Genomic DNA, 12,473 nt, shown 5'->3' on the forward strand with positions numbered 1-12,473 from the left:
AATTTTCCCACCAAATCAGAATAGAATTCTAATTTCAAAGGAGTTTTTGATGCAAATTTATTATTCATCACTAACTCAAAAGTGGCTCTCTTATTTCTTGATCTTCCACACACCAATCCACTCAAAGCAATCACCTCTAAGATTTTGGCATGAGAAAAATCACTACTACATTGATCAGTTTTATAAATTCTACTTTTTATATGAGTTTTCTTACAGAGGTACACCTGGGATGCCAAATAACACAGACATAGATTTGCAAATTACCACCTTCAAATCAGATTTTCAAGCTGAAAAAAAGCTGAAAACTTGGGGCTCTGGCAGTTAGGCCTCCCCTGTCCCCCCACCCCTTTTTTTTTTTTTTTTTAACACAGAAACTGAAGCACAGAAGAGGAAAGATTTGCCTGTCAGGGCGAGAACCAGGCCAGACTGGCTCTACACTGCCTATTACTTCTCCCTAACCATATGTCCCATTTATAGGTTGTACACACACAGAAGACTGAGATCCCCTCAAACACACACATGCACTCACACTCATTCATGCATGCATTCACAACCCACTGGTTAATATACAATTGTCTTGCCTATATAAGGCGTGTCTATTTATGCCATGAGGTTAAAAGGAGGTATCAAGTCAACTATAGCAGAAAAGCAATAAATAGTAATTCCCCAACTCTTCCAAATCTGTTATTTTAAAACCATCATCCTTTACTTACAGTCTTTGTAACTAAATCGGAACTTGGGCACTTGTCTTCATAAAGGCAATTTAAGAGCCTGTATTGGGGTACCACCTAAAGCCTTGTTATTGGCCCCTACCCCACCCTCGTCACTAGCAACATCCGCATCACCTGGAAGCTTTTCAGAACTGTAGATTTTCTGACCCCTGTTCTGAAACTTACTGAATCAAAATCTGTATTTTAACAAGATCCTCAGGTGAACCACAGGCACATTAAGGTCTGAGAAACGCTTACCTAAAACACTTCCTTATGGGCAGCACCCTATCTACAACAATCCAAACAGAAAAAATGGCTTGATAAAATGCAATAGGGGAAAAATTCCCCTAATTCCTGCAGGACTGCACTGATATACACTTGGATCAGAGACTAATAAATCAGGTATGATTTATCTAATAAATGTTAGCTTAAAAAAGAATTCCAAAGGCTGGTATTCAATATATTCATTCATTTGACAATTATTCAATGTTTACTGCATAAGCAAAAAACTGAATAAGATGGTTTTCTGCTTTTATAAAACTTACAGTTAGGTAGAAGGGACACTACATAAGAATTAACATGGGAGAAGGCTCAAGTGTTGACTACTGTGATGAAGAGAGATGGATGTCCAGAAGGAAATTCACCTGCGGGCAGAGGCAACTAAAATATTCCTGTGGTCCAGGAGTCAGCAACCTATGGCTCATTAAGCTATTCAGGATAGGGACAGCTGTGGCCCATAGGGCTCTAGTGAGACAACTTCCAGCATAGTCAACAATGATAAGAACAGGTTCACTAAAGGAAGAGCTACTGCGTAACTGCCTGGCAGTCAGCCAGGACTTTGGCAGACCAGGAGGTATCTCTGGCCGTCATTAAATACGACTGAGATTGCCAACACGACCTTATGTCCACTGTGCGCTGCCACGGAGTCGGGTGGTAAGTACTTGAGGGCATGTGGGAACACTCAGCTGGGTGAATACCTTAAAGGCTGCTGATCTCACTCCGGGCAGCTGTGATATTGTGAAATATATATTTAGTCTTCAACTCCTTTCCTGGCATACAACTCCTAAAATCTCTGGCCTCTCCAAAGTGGTGTCTTTTTGTATGCTAATGATTGACTGGTGGCTGGCCAGCACTTAGGTAGCTTCAGGAGAGGGGCTGGTCACTGAAAAGATCAAGGGAGGATTAGGTTAGGACTTTCTGTCCCATCTCCCAAACTCCAAGGAGGGCAGAGAGGCTGACTGATTTCCAATGGCCAGTGGTTTAATCAGTTGTGCCTACATAACGCAGCTTCCATAAAATCCCTAAATGGACTGGGGTTGGGGCACTTCAGGATAGCTGAACAGGTGGATGCTTCTGGATGGCTGCACACCAGGAAAGGTATGGAATCTCCTCACTCCTTCCCACATCTTGTCCTATGCATCTCTTCATCTGTATCCCTTGTAATATCCTTTATAATAAACCGGTAATGTAATAAGTGTTTCCCTGAGTTCTGTGAGCCGCTCCAGCGAATTAACTGAACCCAAGGAAAGGGTGGGAAACCCCAATTTATAATCGGTTGGCCAGAAGCACAAGTAAAACAGCCTGGAGCTTGCAACTGGTGTGGCAAGTTGGGGGCAGTCTTGTGGGCAAAGCCCTCAACCTGTGGGATCTGACACTATCTCCGGGTATACAATATTGGAATTGAATTGGGTTAGAGGACACCCACCTGCAGACCTCTCTCCAGAATTGATTGCCTGTTTGCTGTGTGGGAGAAACTCCCACAAATGTGTCACAGAAACCTTCTGTGTAATTGTAATTGAGTGAGAGAACAGAAAAAATACTTTCTTTTCCTATATTATACAGCAGCCAAGACAGTAAGAAAGCATAACAGTGAGAAAAATGAAAAAGGAACCAAAGAGGATGATTACAAAGATAGCTCTCAGGTGAAGGATACGCATCAACTCAAAAATGGTTACTTTTCTCCTTCCTTGAAGGTAAGAAAAAATAACATAAAAAATAAAAAAGGTTACTTCTGGGGAGTTAGACTGGGGAGAAAAAAGACACTTTTTTTTACACTCAATACTTTTTACTCTTTGATTTCTATTCTATGAGCATATGTAACTTTTATAATATGTCCATAAACTTTGTTTACTTCTCAGTCCACAGGGATAACTTTGCCCTGTAACAAAAGAAACCAAATTAACCCATTTCATGACCCAGTCATGGTTCTAATTTGGATGCTCCCAAGCTGGGAGGCAATGAAATGAGAAGTAACAGGGAACTACAAGCTACTAAAACATGATCTAGGTACACAAAATACACAACACAAACAAAAGAAGATACTATTGAAAGGTGAAGCCAGCTGGGCTTCTGGGTCGAGTGGGGACTTAGAGAACTTTTCTGTTTAGCTAGAGGATTGTAAATGCACCAATCTGTGCTGCGTATCTAGCTAGAGGATTGTAAATGCACTAATCAGCATTCTGTAAAAACGTACCAATCAGCGCTCTGTGTCTAGCTAAAGGATTGTAAATGCACCAGTCAGCACTCTGTAAAAATGCACCAATTAGCGCTCTGTGTCTAGCTAAAGGATTGTAAATACACCAATCAGCACTCTGTAAAATGGACCAATCAGCAGGACATGGGCAAGGACAAATAAGGCAATAAAAGCTGGCCACCCTAGCCAGCAGCGGCAACCCACTTGGGTCCCCTTCCACACGGTGGAAGCTTTGTTCTTTCGCTCTTCACAATATATCTTGCTGCTGCTCACTCTTTGGGTCCATACCACCTTTAAGAGCTGTAATACTTGCCGTGAAGGTCTGCAGCTTCATTCTTGAAGTCAATTGAGACCACGAAGCCACCGGAAGGAAGAAACTCTGGACACACCATCTTTAAGAGCTGTAACACTCACTGCGAAGGTCTGTGGCTTAATTCTTGAAGTCAGCGAGACCAAGAACCCACCGGAAGGAACCAACTCTGGACACACTATGATCTGTATAACCAACTACATTCTAGTGTTTTGGTTTCATTTTTCTTTTTTTTCTTTTTTTTTTTTTTTTGAGACGGAGTCTTGCTCTGTCGCCCTGGCTGGAGTGCAGTGGCCGGATCTCAGCTCACTGCAAGCTCTGCCTCCCGGGTTTACGCCATTCTCCTGCCTCAGCCTCCCGTGTAGCTGGGACTACAGGCGCCTGCCACCTCGCCTAGCTAGTTTTTGTATTTTTTAGTAGAGACAGGGTTTCACCGTGTTAGCCAGGATGGTCTTGATCTCCTGACCTCGTGTTCCGCCCGTCTTGGCCTCCCAAAGTGCTGGAATTACAGGCTTGAGCCACCGCGCCCAGCCTGGTTTCATTTTTCTATTGTCATTACATCCCATGTGACATATATATACAATATACTCCCCTTTCTCAGGTTAATTATTAAATGTATCAATGTACATTTTCAGTAGGTATGTCACTAGACTCTTCTAGGTTGCTAGTGATCAAGGAGCTTGAGTTTCAGTTCCTGAGGAGAGTGTAGGCCCCATACCAGGGCCTCCCATCAGAACTAATTTATAGGACTGGTTCAAATATTGAATTGGTGTCAAAGGTATAGTATCCTTAACTGGATTATCATTTGATTCCCTTCATTCACCAGATCCATCCCTCCTATCACCATGATTTGGGCTTTACAATCCCATCTCCATACAAGATGACTTCATACTGACAAATCACAAATAATGTGTACAAACACATAAAGTATCTGTGAAGTATGAGTTTCCACAGAGGCAGAAAAAGTGACTTTAGCTGAACTGCCACTTGATATTAGGCAGCATTTCACAGAAATCTAAAAGCAGGGCCATTTTAGAACAGATAAAACTCCAAACTGAAACCCTTCTCTAGAATTGTCCAGGACCAGCATCTGACAGCACTCACTTACCCCCATGACTCTGCCGCGCTGCTGAACATCCTCCCACATAAAATGAACTATGATACGACACATGTACTTCCCACTCCGGCCTTCCTGCTTCATTCGGACTAGACACATCCTAGGTGGGAAGAAGACAAAAAAACTCTTGGCTGTTTGCATTTTTCACATCACACATTTCCACTGAAGGTCTCCTCATCTAAGAGTGAGTTTAGCAAAGGGCACCAAATCAAACTGGAAGTGAACTTAGTTTTTTTTTAAAAAAAACAAAAAAAAAAACTTTTACTGAAATATAACAAAGATACTATTAACTGTATAAATCTTAAGTGTACAGCGTGGATGAATTTTTATGTATTATACATACACCCACACAAGCACCACCAGATCAAGATACAGATTATTTAGGGCACCTCGGATGGCTCCCTCATACCTAGAGGGAACCACATTTTGTGGTTAGAAGATAAACAAGTCTGAATCCTTCATTTTACTGATGAAAGCAGAAGTCCTAAAGAAGGAAAGTAATTTGCCCAACACCAGAGTCCATAAAACTGGGTATAGAACTGTGCTGTCCAATACAGTGGCTCCACTGTGGCTACTGAGCATTTTAAATATGGCTAGTCAAAGCTGAGATGTGGCACAAGTTTAAGATTTCAAAGATTTAGTTCAAGAAAAAGAATGTAAAATATCTCATTCATTTTTAACACTGCTTTCATGTTGAAATAATATTTCAGATATACTGGGTTACATAAAACCTATTAAAATTTGTTTCTTTTTACTTTTTCAAATGTAAGTACTAGAAAATTTTAAATTACATACATGGCTTGCGTTATACTTCCGTTGGACAACACCTGTCCAGAACACAGATCACAGAAAGTATTATGATTATATTTCTGTAATTATCAAATTGTTTCCCCCACCAGAATGTAAGCTCTACTGAAGATAAAGATCAAGTCTGGTTTTTGTCAACATTTTATTTCCAGGGCTTAAGTACAGTAGGCACTCAATATACACTTGCTGAATAAATAAATGAACAAATACCACAGGGCCAAGGTTAGGACCTTTTCCCCTATACCACATTTGCCTCTAGTCAGTCCAGAGGGTTTTCTGCTCAAGACCTTACATAATCTAAACATACAAGAATTATATTTTATTATATATAGGAATATAAGCAGGGTCCCCAACTTTTCAAACTAGTTCCTCATCTCGTGACCATAGTTCATTCTTTTCTGTTTTCCCCTTTTTGAGACAGGGTCTCATTCTGTCACCCAGGCCGGAGTGCAGTGGCACAAACACAGCTCACTGTAGCCTCGACCTCCCGGGCTTAAGGGAGCCTCCTGCCTCAGCCTCCTGTGTAGCTGGGATCACAGGTGTGTACCACCACGCCCAGCTAATTTTTTATTTTTTTGTAGAGATGAGGGTCTCACTTTGTTGTGCAAGCAGGTCTCAAACTCCTGGGCTCAAGACTTCCTCCCACTTCAGCCTCCCAAAGTGTTGGGATTACAGGTGTGAGGCGCTGTGCCTGGTAGACCATACTTATTTTTATTGTTTCTCATTAAATAGCTCATTAAGCAGCTATAATAGGATTACTCACCTAAAAGACAATTCCTGTTATAATTATGGAATAGTTAATCCAACCTGACAATTCTACCTCCATACACAATTGATCTTGCCAATTAAAATCTACCAGCAATAGTATGGTACAATGAAATGATTACAGCTTGGCCTGTCTCAACATCTTTGTTAATAACTAAGATGGAGAAAACAAAACATATTTACCAAATTTGCAGATGACAAGAAGCTGGGCAGGAGAACAAATGTGCTAGATGACCCAACCATGAACCAAAAATACTTCAACAGGTTGAATCTAACAAGATCAACCTAATAGTGATAAATTCAGGATCCTGCATTTGGGTCTGAAAGAACAACTGTAAAAGTACAGCACAGATGAGTCATGCCTACCTATGTGTGAAAAGACTTACAGGCTTAAGTTGATATTATGTGCTCGGTAGGAATCAAGAGGATAACAATGTTGCCCTCCAAATTAATGTGATTTTAGATACAGTAATGCAAATATAATATCCTCAGTGTGTAAAGTGAGACTTTTGTTCTACTCAACACAAACCAGAACCTATTTGGAATACTATCCACAGTTTTGAACATTATATTTTAAGAAATAGGAGGACCAGAAGTATCTTAAGAAGACCAGAAGATATTTAACCTAGAGGAAAACAGGAAAGTTGACTTAAACATTGTAGAAAAGTGATTAAACTGTTTACCAAAGAGAATCAGGCCACGCCTGGTGGCTCACACCTATAATCCCAGCATTTGGGAGGCCAAGGCAGGGATCACTTGAGCCCAGATGTTTGAGACCAACCTGGGCAACACAGTGGGACCCCGTTTCTACAAAAAATATGAAAATTAGTCAGGTGCCGTGATGTATGCCTGCAGTCCCACCTACTCAGGAGGCTGAGGCAGGAGGATCCCTCAAGCCCAAAAGATCAAGGCTGCAGTGAGCCATGATGGTGCCACTGAACTCCAGTCTGGGTAATGGAGTGAGACCCTGTCTCAACAAACAAATAAAACCAAAGCGTTAGAATCAGAACCAATGGGCAGGTCACAGAGGGAGAAAGATATACTCAACATTGAAGAGCAAAATCAAAAGCTTACTAACAGGAATGTCTAAAGTTTTGTTTTTTTAATTTTAGAGACAGGGTCTTGCTCTGACACCTAGGCTACAGTGCAGTGGCACAATCATAGCCTACTGTAACTTCAAACTCTTGGACTCAAGCCATCCTTCCACCTCAGCCTCCCAAAGCCCTGGGATTATAGGCATGAGCCACTGTGCCTGGCCTGAGTGTCTGAAGATTTGAATAATGAAACTGACAACCTCAAAAAGTAGAGAATTTGCCTGTCTCTGAGAAATGAATCAACGCTTGGTGGGAACTCAGGTATCTGACAGAAGGTCAGGTGCAGTGGTTCACACCTGTAATCCCATGGCCGGGGGCCGATTCACATGGCCGGGTGCAGTGGTTCACACCTGTAATCCCAGCACTTTGGGAGGCCAAGGCTGGCAGATTACCTGAGGTCAGGAGTTTGAGACCAACCTGGCCAACATGGTGAAACCCTGTCTCTACCAAAAACACAAAAATTAGACAGGTGTGGTGGCGTGCACTTGTAATCTCAGCTACTCCAGAGGCTGAGGCAGGAGAACTGCTTGAACTCGGGAGGCAGAGGTTGCAGTGCCAAGATCACACCACTGCACTCCAGCCTGGGTAACAGAGTGAGACTCCATCTGAAAATAAAAAGAAGGCTGACTACGTGATCCCAAATGAGATTTACTGATGTGATTCAAAATCTGTAGACTGGGTGCAGTGGCTAACGCCTGTAATTCCAACACTTTAGGAGGCTGAGGTGGGCGGATCACCTGAGGTCAGGAGTTCAAGTCCAGCCTGGCCAACATGGTGAAACCCCGTTTCTACTAAAAATACAAAAATTAGCCAGGTGTGGTGGCATGCGCCTGTAATCTCAGCTGCTTGGGAGGCTGAGACAGGAGAATTGCTTGAACCTGAGAGATGGAGGTTGCAGTGAGCCGAAATTGCGCCACTACACTCCAGCCTGGGCAACGTAGCAAGACTCTCAAAATGAAAAAACAAAAAAACTATAACCTCTGACCCCAGGTAGTGCTTAAGAAATAGCACTTTATAGGCTGGGTGTGGTGCCTTACACCTGTAATCTCAGCACTTTGGGAGGCTGAGGTGAGCGGATTACTTGAGGTCAGGAGTTCAAGACCAGCTTGGCCAACATGGTGAAACTCCGTTTCTACTAAAAATACAAAAATTAGCCAGGTATGGTAGTATGCGCCTGTAATCCCAGCTACTTGAAAGACTGTGGCAGGAGAATTGCTTGAACCTGGGAGGCAGAGATTGCAGTGAGCCAAGAACACACCACTGCACTCCAGCCTGGGCGACAGGGTAAGACTCCATCTCCAAACGAACAAACAAACAAAAAGCGCACTTTGTGACAATAATGAAACAGGGCACAGAAAAAGATTTGGCTACTTGATAGGACACAGAGCATATTCCACAGCAGAAACAAACTGGGAAAAAGTTCAACAGTCCTTTTTCATAAGACTTTTCTAAAAGTTAATCAAATCCCTCATGTCAGCCTCTCACCTGAAAAGACGCTGTGTGTTTTGATGCTTAAGTGCTGTCAGAGGCCAATTCATCAACAGTAATAGTGAGGTAATGGAATTCTTCATTTATTTGAAAATTCTGTAGTTTGTTAATACACCTGCCCTCTGAGGTTTAAAAGGCACAGATTTTCTCAGACCATAAACTTTCTAAACATATCAACATGGGATGAAGTGTTTTTTGTTTCACAACAGTTTGTTCTATAGCCCTTACAGATAACAGTGGGCTCAAATGGTTATCCAGTTGAAAAGATAAGGCAAAATGAAGACACTTTCAAAATGGCAACTGACAATTCACTCAATGAACATAGGAGTCCCTATTGTGTGAAGGTGTACGGCTGGATGCTGTGGGGATTACAGTGACGGCGAAAACTAGAACCCAGCTTTTATGGAGCAGTTTCCTCTAGGTGAGATAAGGTATGCCACACATAAACAGCCCTAAAAGGGAATGCCATAGATTTCTCAAGAGAAGAGTGCAATGGAGTTTAAGAGGATGACTTTTGGCCAAGTAGAATCAGAGAAAGCTTCATGGAAAATGAAACACCATACCTGGATCTTGTAAGGATAAGCTGAAGTTGAACAGGCTGAAACAAAAGACAAAGGGAATGTCCAGCTGATGGACTGTTCTAAGCAAAGGCAGGCCCATGGAAGAGTTCAGGATGTCAAGGTAACAATGAATACCTAGATTGTGGGGAGGGCAGGGTATAGGATGCAGAAAACTGAAGCCATAAAGGTCATGAAGAGCTTTAAAATGACTTGCTAAGAAAAAGTATGGACTTTACTCAGCAGGCAGTGGCCAGCTACTGGAAGAAGATTTGCTTCTTAGCACTGAGAACAGATGAGTCTCTGAGAAGTTAACCCTTTCTTCCCAGCCTCAATCCTATAATAAAATATAAATATCACCAGGGCTGGAAAAGCACAAATTTGGTTAATATAGTCATGTATAACATTACGACATTTTGGTCAACAACAGACCACATAAATGAGAGTGGTCCCATAAGATTATAATGGAGCAGAAAAATTCCTATCACCTGGTCTAGATGGTCCTGACCTGGTAGAGGCCTAGACTAATGTGAGTGTTTGTGTTACAGTTTGGTTTTTGTTCTTTTTTCAGAGACAGGGAATCACTTTGTCACCCAGACTGCAGTGCTGTGATACAATCATAGCTCACTGTAACCTCAAACTCTTGGACTCAAGCTATCCTCCTGCCTCGGCATCCCAAGTAGCCAGGACTACAGGTGCACGCCACTGTGCCCAGCTAAGTTGTTAATTTTTTTGTAGAGACAGGGTCTCACCATCTTGCTCAGGCTGGTCTCGAATTCCTGGGCTCAAGTGATCTACCTTGGTCTCCCAAAGTGCTAAGATACAGGCACAAGCCACTGTGCCCAGCTCTATGTCTTAATTTTTAACAAAATTTTTAAAAGTAGAAAATAAAATTTAAAAAAAAAAAATGGAAACAAGATTACAGAATAACAATATAAAGAAAGCTGTATAGTGTGTGCTTTAAGCTTAAAATGTAAGAATCAAAAAGTTTTTTTAGGCTGGGCATGGTGGCTCACACCTGTAATTCCAGTACTTTGGGAGGCCGAGGTGGGTGGATCACTTGAGGTTAGGAGACCAGCCTGGCCAACATGGTGAAACCCCATCTCTACTAAAAATACAAAAATTAACCAGGCCTGGTGGCGCATGCCTGTAGTCCCAGATACTCAGGAGGCTTAGGCAGGAGAATCACTTGAACCAGGAGGCAGAGGTTGCAGTGAGCTGAGATCATGCCACTGTACTCCAGCCTGGGCAACAGAGCATGACTCTGTCTAAAAAAAAAAAAAAAAAAAAAAGTTTTTTTAAATTAAAAAGTTTATAAAGCATAAATGTTACAGTAAGCTAAGTTTAATTTATTATCGAAGAAAAAATTTTTAAATAAATTTAGTGTAGCCTATGGCCAGGTGTGGTGGCTCACACCTGTAATCCCAGCACTTTGGGAGGCCAAGGCGGGCAGACCGCTTGAGCCCAAGAGTTCAAGACCAACTGAGGTAACAAAGTGAGACCCCACCTCTACAAAAAAATGTAAAAATCAGCCAAATGTGGTAGTGAGCGTCTGTAGTCCCAGCTATTGAGAAGGCTGAGATGGGAGGATTGCTTGAGCCTGGGAGGTCAAGACTGCATTGAGTTGTGGTTGCACCAACAAATTCTGGACTGAATGATGGAGTGAAACCCTGTCTCAAAAAAAAAAAAAAAATTAGCTTAAGTGTACAGTGTTTATAAAGTCTACAGTTGTATACAGTAATGTCTGACTCACCCAGAGCAACTTCTAGTTCTGCAAGCTCTATTTATGGTAAGTACCTTATACAAGAATACCATTTTTTATTTCTTATATTGCATTTTACTGTACTTTTTCTATGTTTAGATACATTTAGATATACAAATACTTACTATTATAACTGCTTGCAGTATTCAGAGTTGTACAGGTCTACAGCCTAGGAGCCATAGGTCATACCATACATCCCAGGTGTCTAATAGGCTATACCACCTAGGTTTGTGTAAGTATACTCTATGATGCCCACACAATAATGAAATACCTAATGATGCATTTCTCAGGACAGATCCCCATCATTAAGCTACACACGACTGAATTTACTTTAATAGAACTATCGTTTTCAGAATATTCTGATCCAGAAATATAAACTAAAGATTATACCTGCCTTTTGAGAAATATACAACCAGCAAAGATTGTTATAACCTGTACCTAATTTTGCTGATACTAACAGTTTAAAAAACATGGATCGATGCCTGAAAATAAAAGGAGGGCAAATTCTCATTACTCCTAAAACGTTGGACCCAGTAAGTTCAACAGACCTTTTATTGATGCAGAACACTAAATATTGTAACTCCTCATTTAACATCACAGATAGATTCTTGGAAACTGTAACTTTAGGCTTAACAACATAAAACGAAACCTATTTTACCGTAGGCTAAGTGACATAAACAAGAGTTATATTCCTACAGTATATTTCTGGTCACAAAAACACCACTAAACTTCTAAATAAAGACCCAAAAGACTTCCAATATTAAACACTGAAAGAATGTGAGCTATGCATACATTATGGCAGGGCACACTCAGACCCACACCCATTCCAATAAGGACAATTTAGACATGTCAGTTCACCTCGTGTGCACATCTTTGGGATGTGGGAGGAACAGGAGGACCCAGAGAAAACCCACCTAGACATGGACAGAACATGCAAACTCCACACAGACAGTGGCCCCAGATGAGAATTGTTATTTTTTTCCTCATCACTGTTATAACAAAATGACATTGAACAGAACAATGTAATTTGAAGAACTGCTATATAAACCTCTACAGCAAATCTCATTACACATAAAGCTGTAAGTTCAAAGCAAAGAATCAGTCTTCCTATCAACCTGAAGTTACTGAAGATTCCCATGAGTTCTACTGGGAAAATAAGATTCTGATCCAGAGGGCTGTCCAATCACCAGTACCACATTCAGCTAATTAAATGCTCACCTAATTCTTTCCCTGAGTTTGTGAATCAAATTCACTAGGTAGTTAAGGACAGAAAAGTAGTCCTATTGTGAAGGACTTTTTTGTTTATCCTCTTCAAGGGAAAAGCAGAGCTCAAGGCTGGGCCAAAATCTTAAAACAGTCAGCTGCCTGGAATGTCCAGACAAGCAGCTGA

The 12,473-nt window shown here is 41.4% G+C and overlaps 1 protein-coding gene across 4 annotated transcripts in view; it reads right to left on the minus strand.

Moving 5' to 3' along the window:
• Positions 1 to 12,473, minus strand: part of UQCC1 (ubiquinol-cytochrome c reductase complex assembly factor 1) — a 108,230-nt gene that overhangs the window by 40,301 nt on the left and 55,456 nt on the right. For all 4 annotated transcript variants that reach the window (XM_007963214.3, XM_007963190.3, XM_007963180.3 and 1 more), the window contains one exon: positions 4,602 to 4,710. In XM_007963214.3, coding sequence (XP_007961405.1) covers positions 4,602 to 4,710 — 109 coding nt within the window. The remainder of the gene's footprint in view (positions 1 to 4,601; positions 4,711 to 12,473) is intronic.

Source organism: Chlorocebus sabaeus, chromosome 2, assembly GCF_047675955.1.
Source record: "Chlorocebus sabaeus isolate Y175 chromosome 2, mChlSab1.0.hap1, whole genome shotgun sequence".
In the NCBI taxonomy this organism is placed as follows: domain Eukaryota; kingdom Metazoa; phylum Chordata; class Mammalia; order Primates; family Cercopithecidae; genus Chlorocebus; species Chlorocebus sabaeus.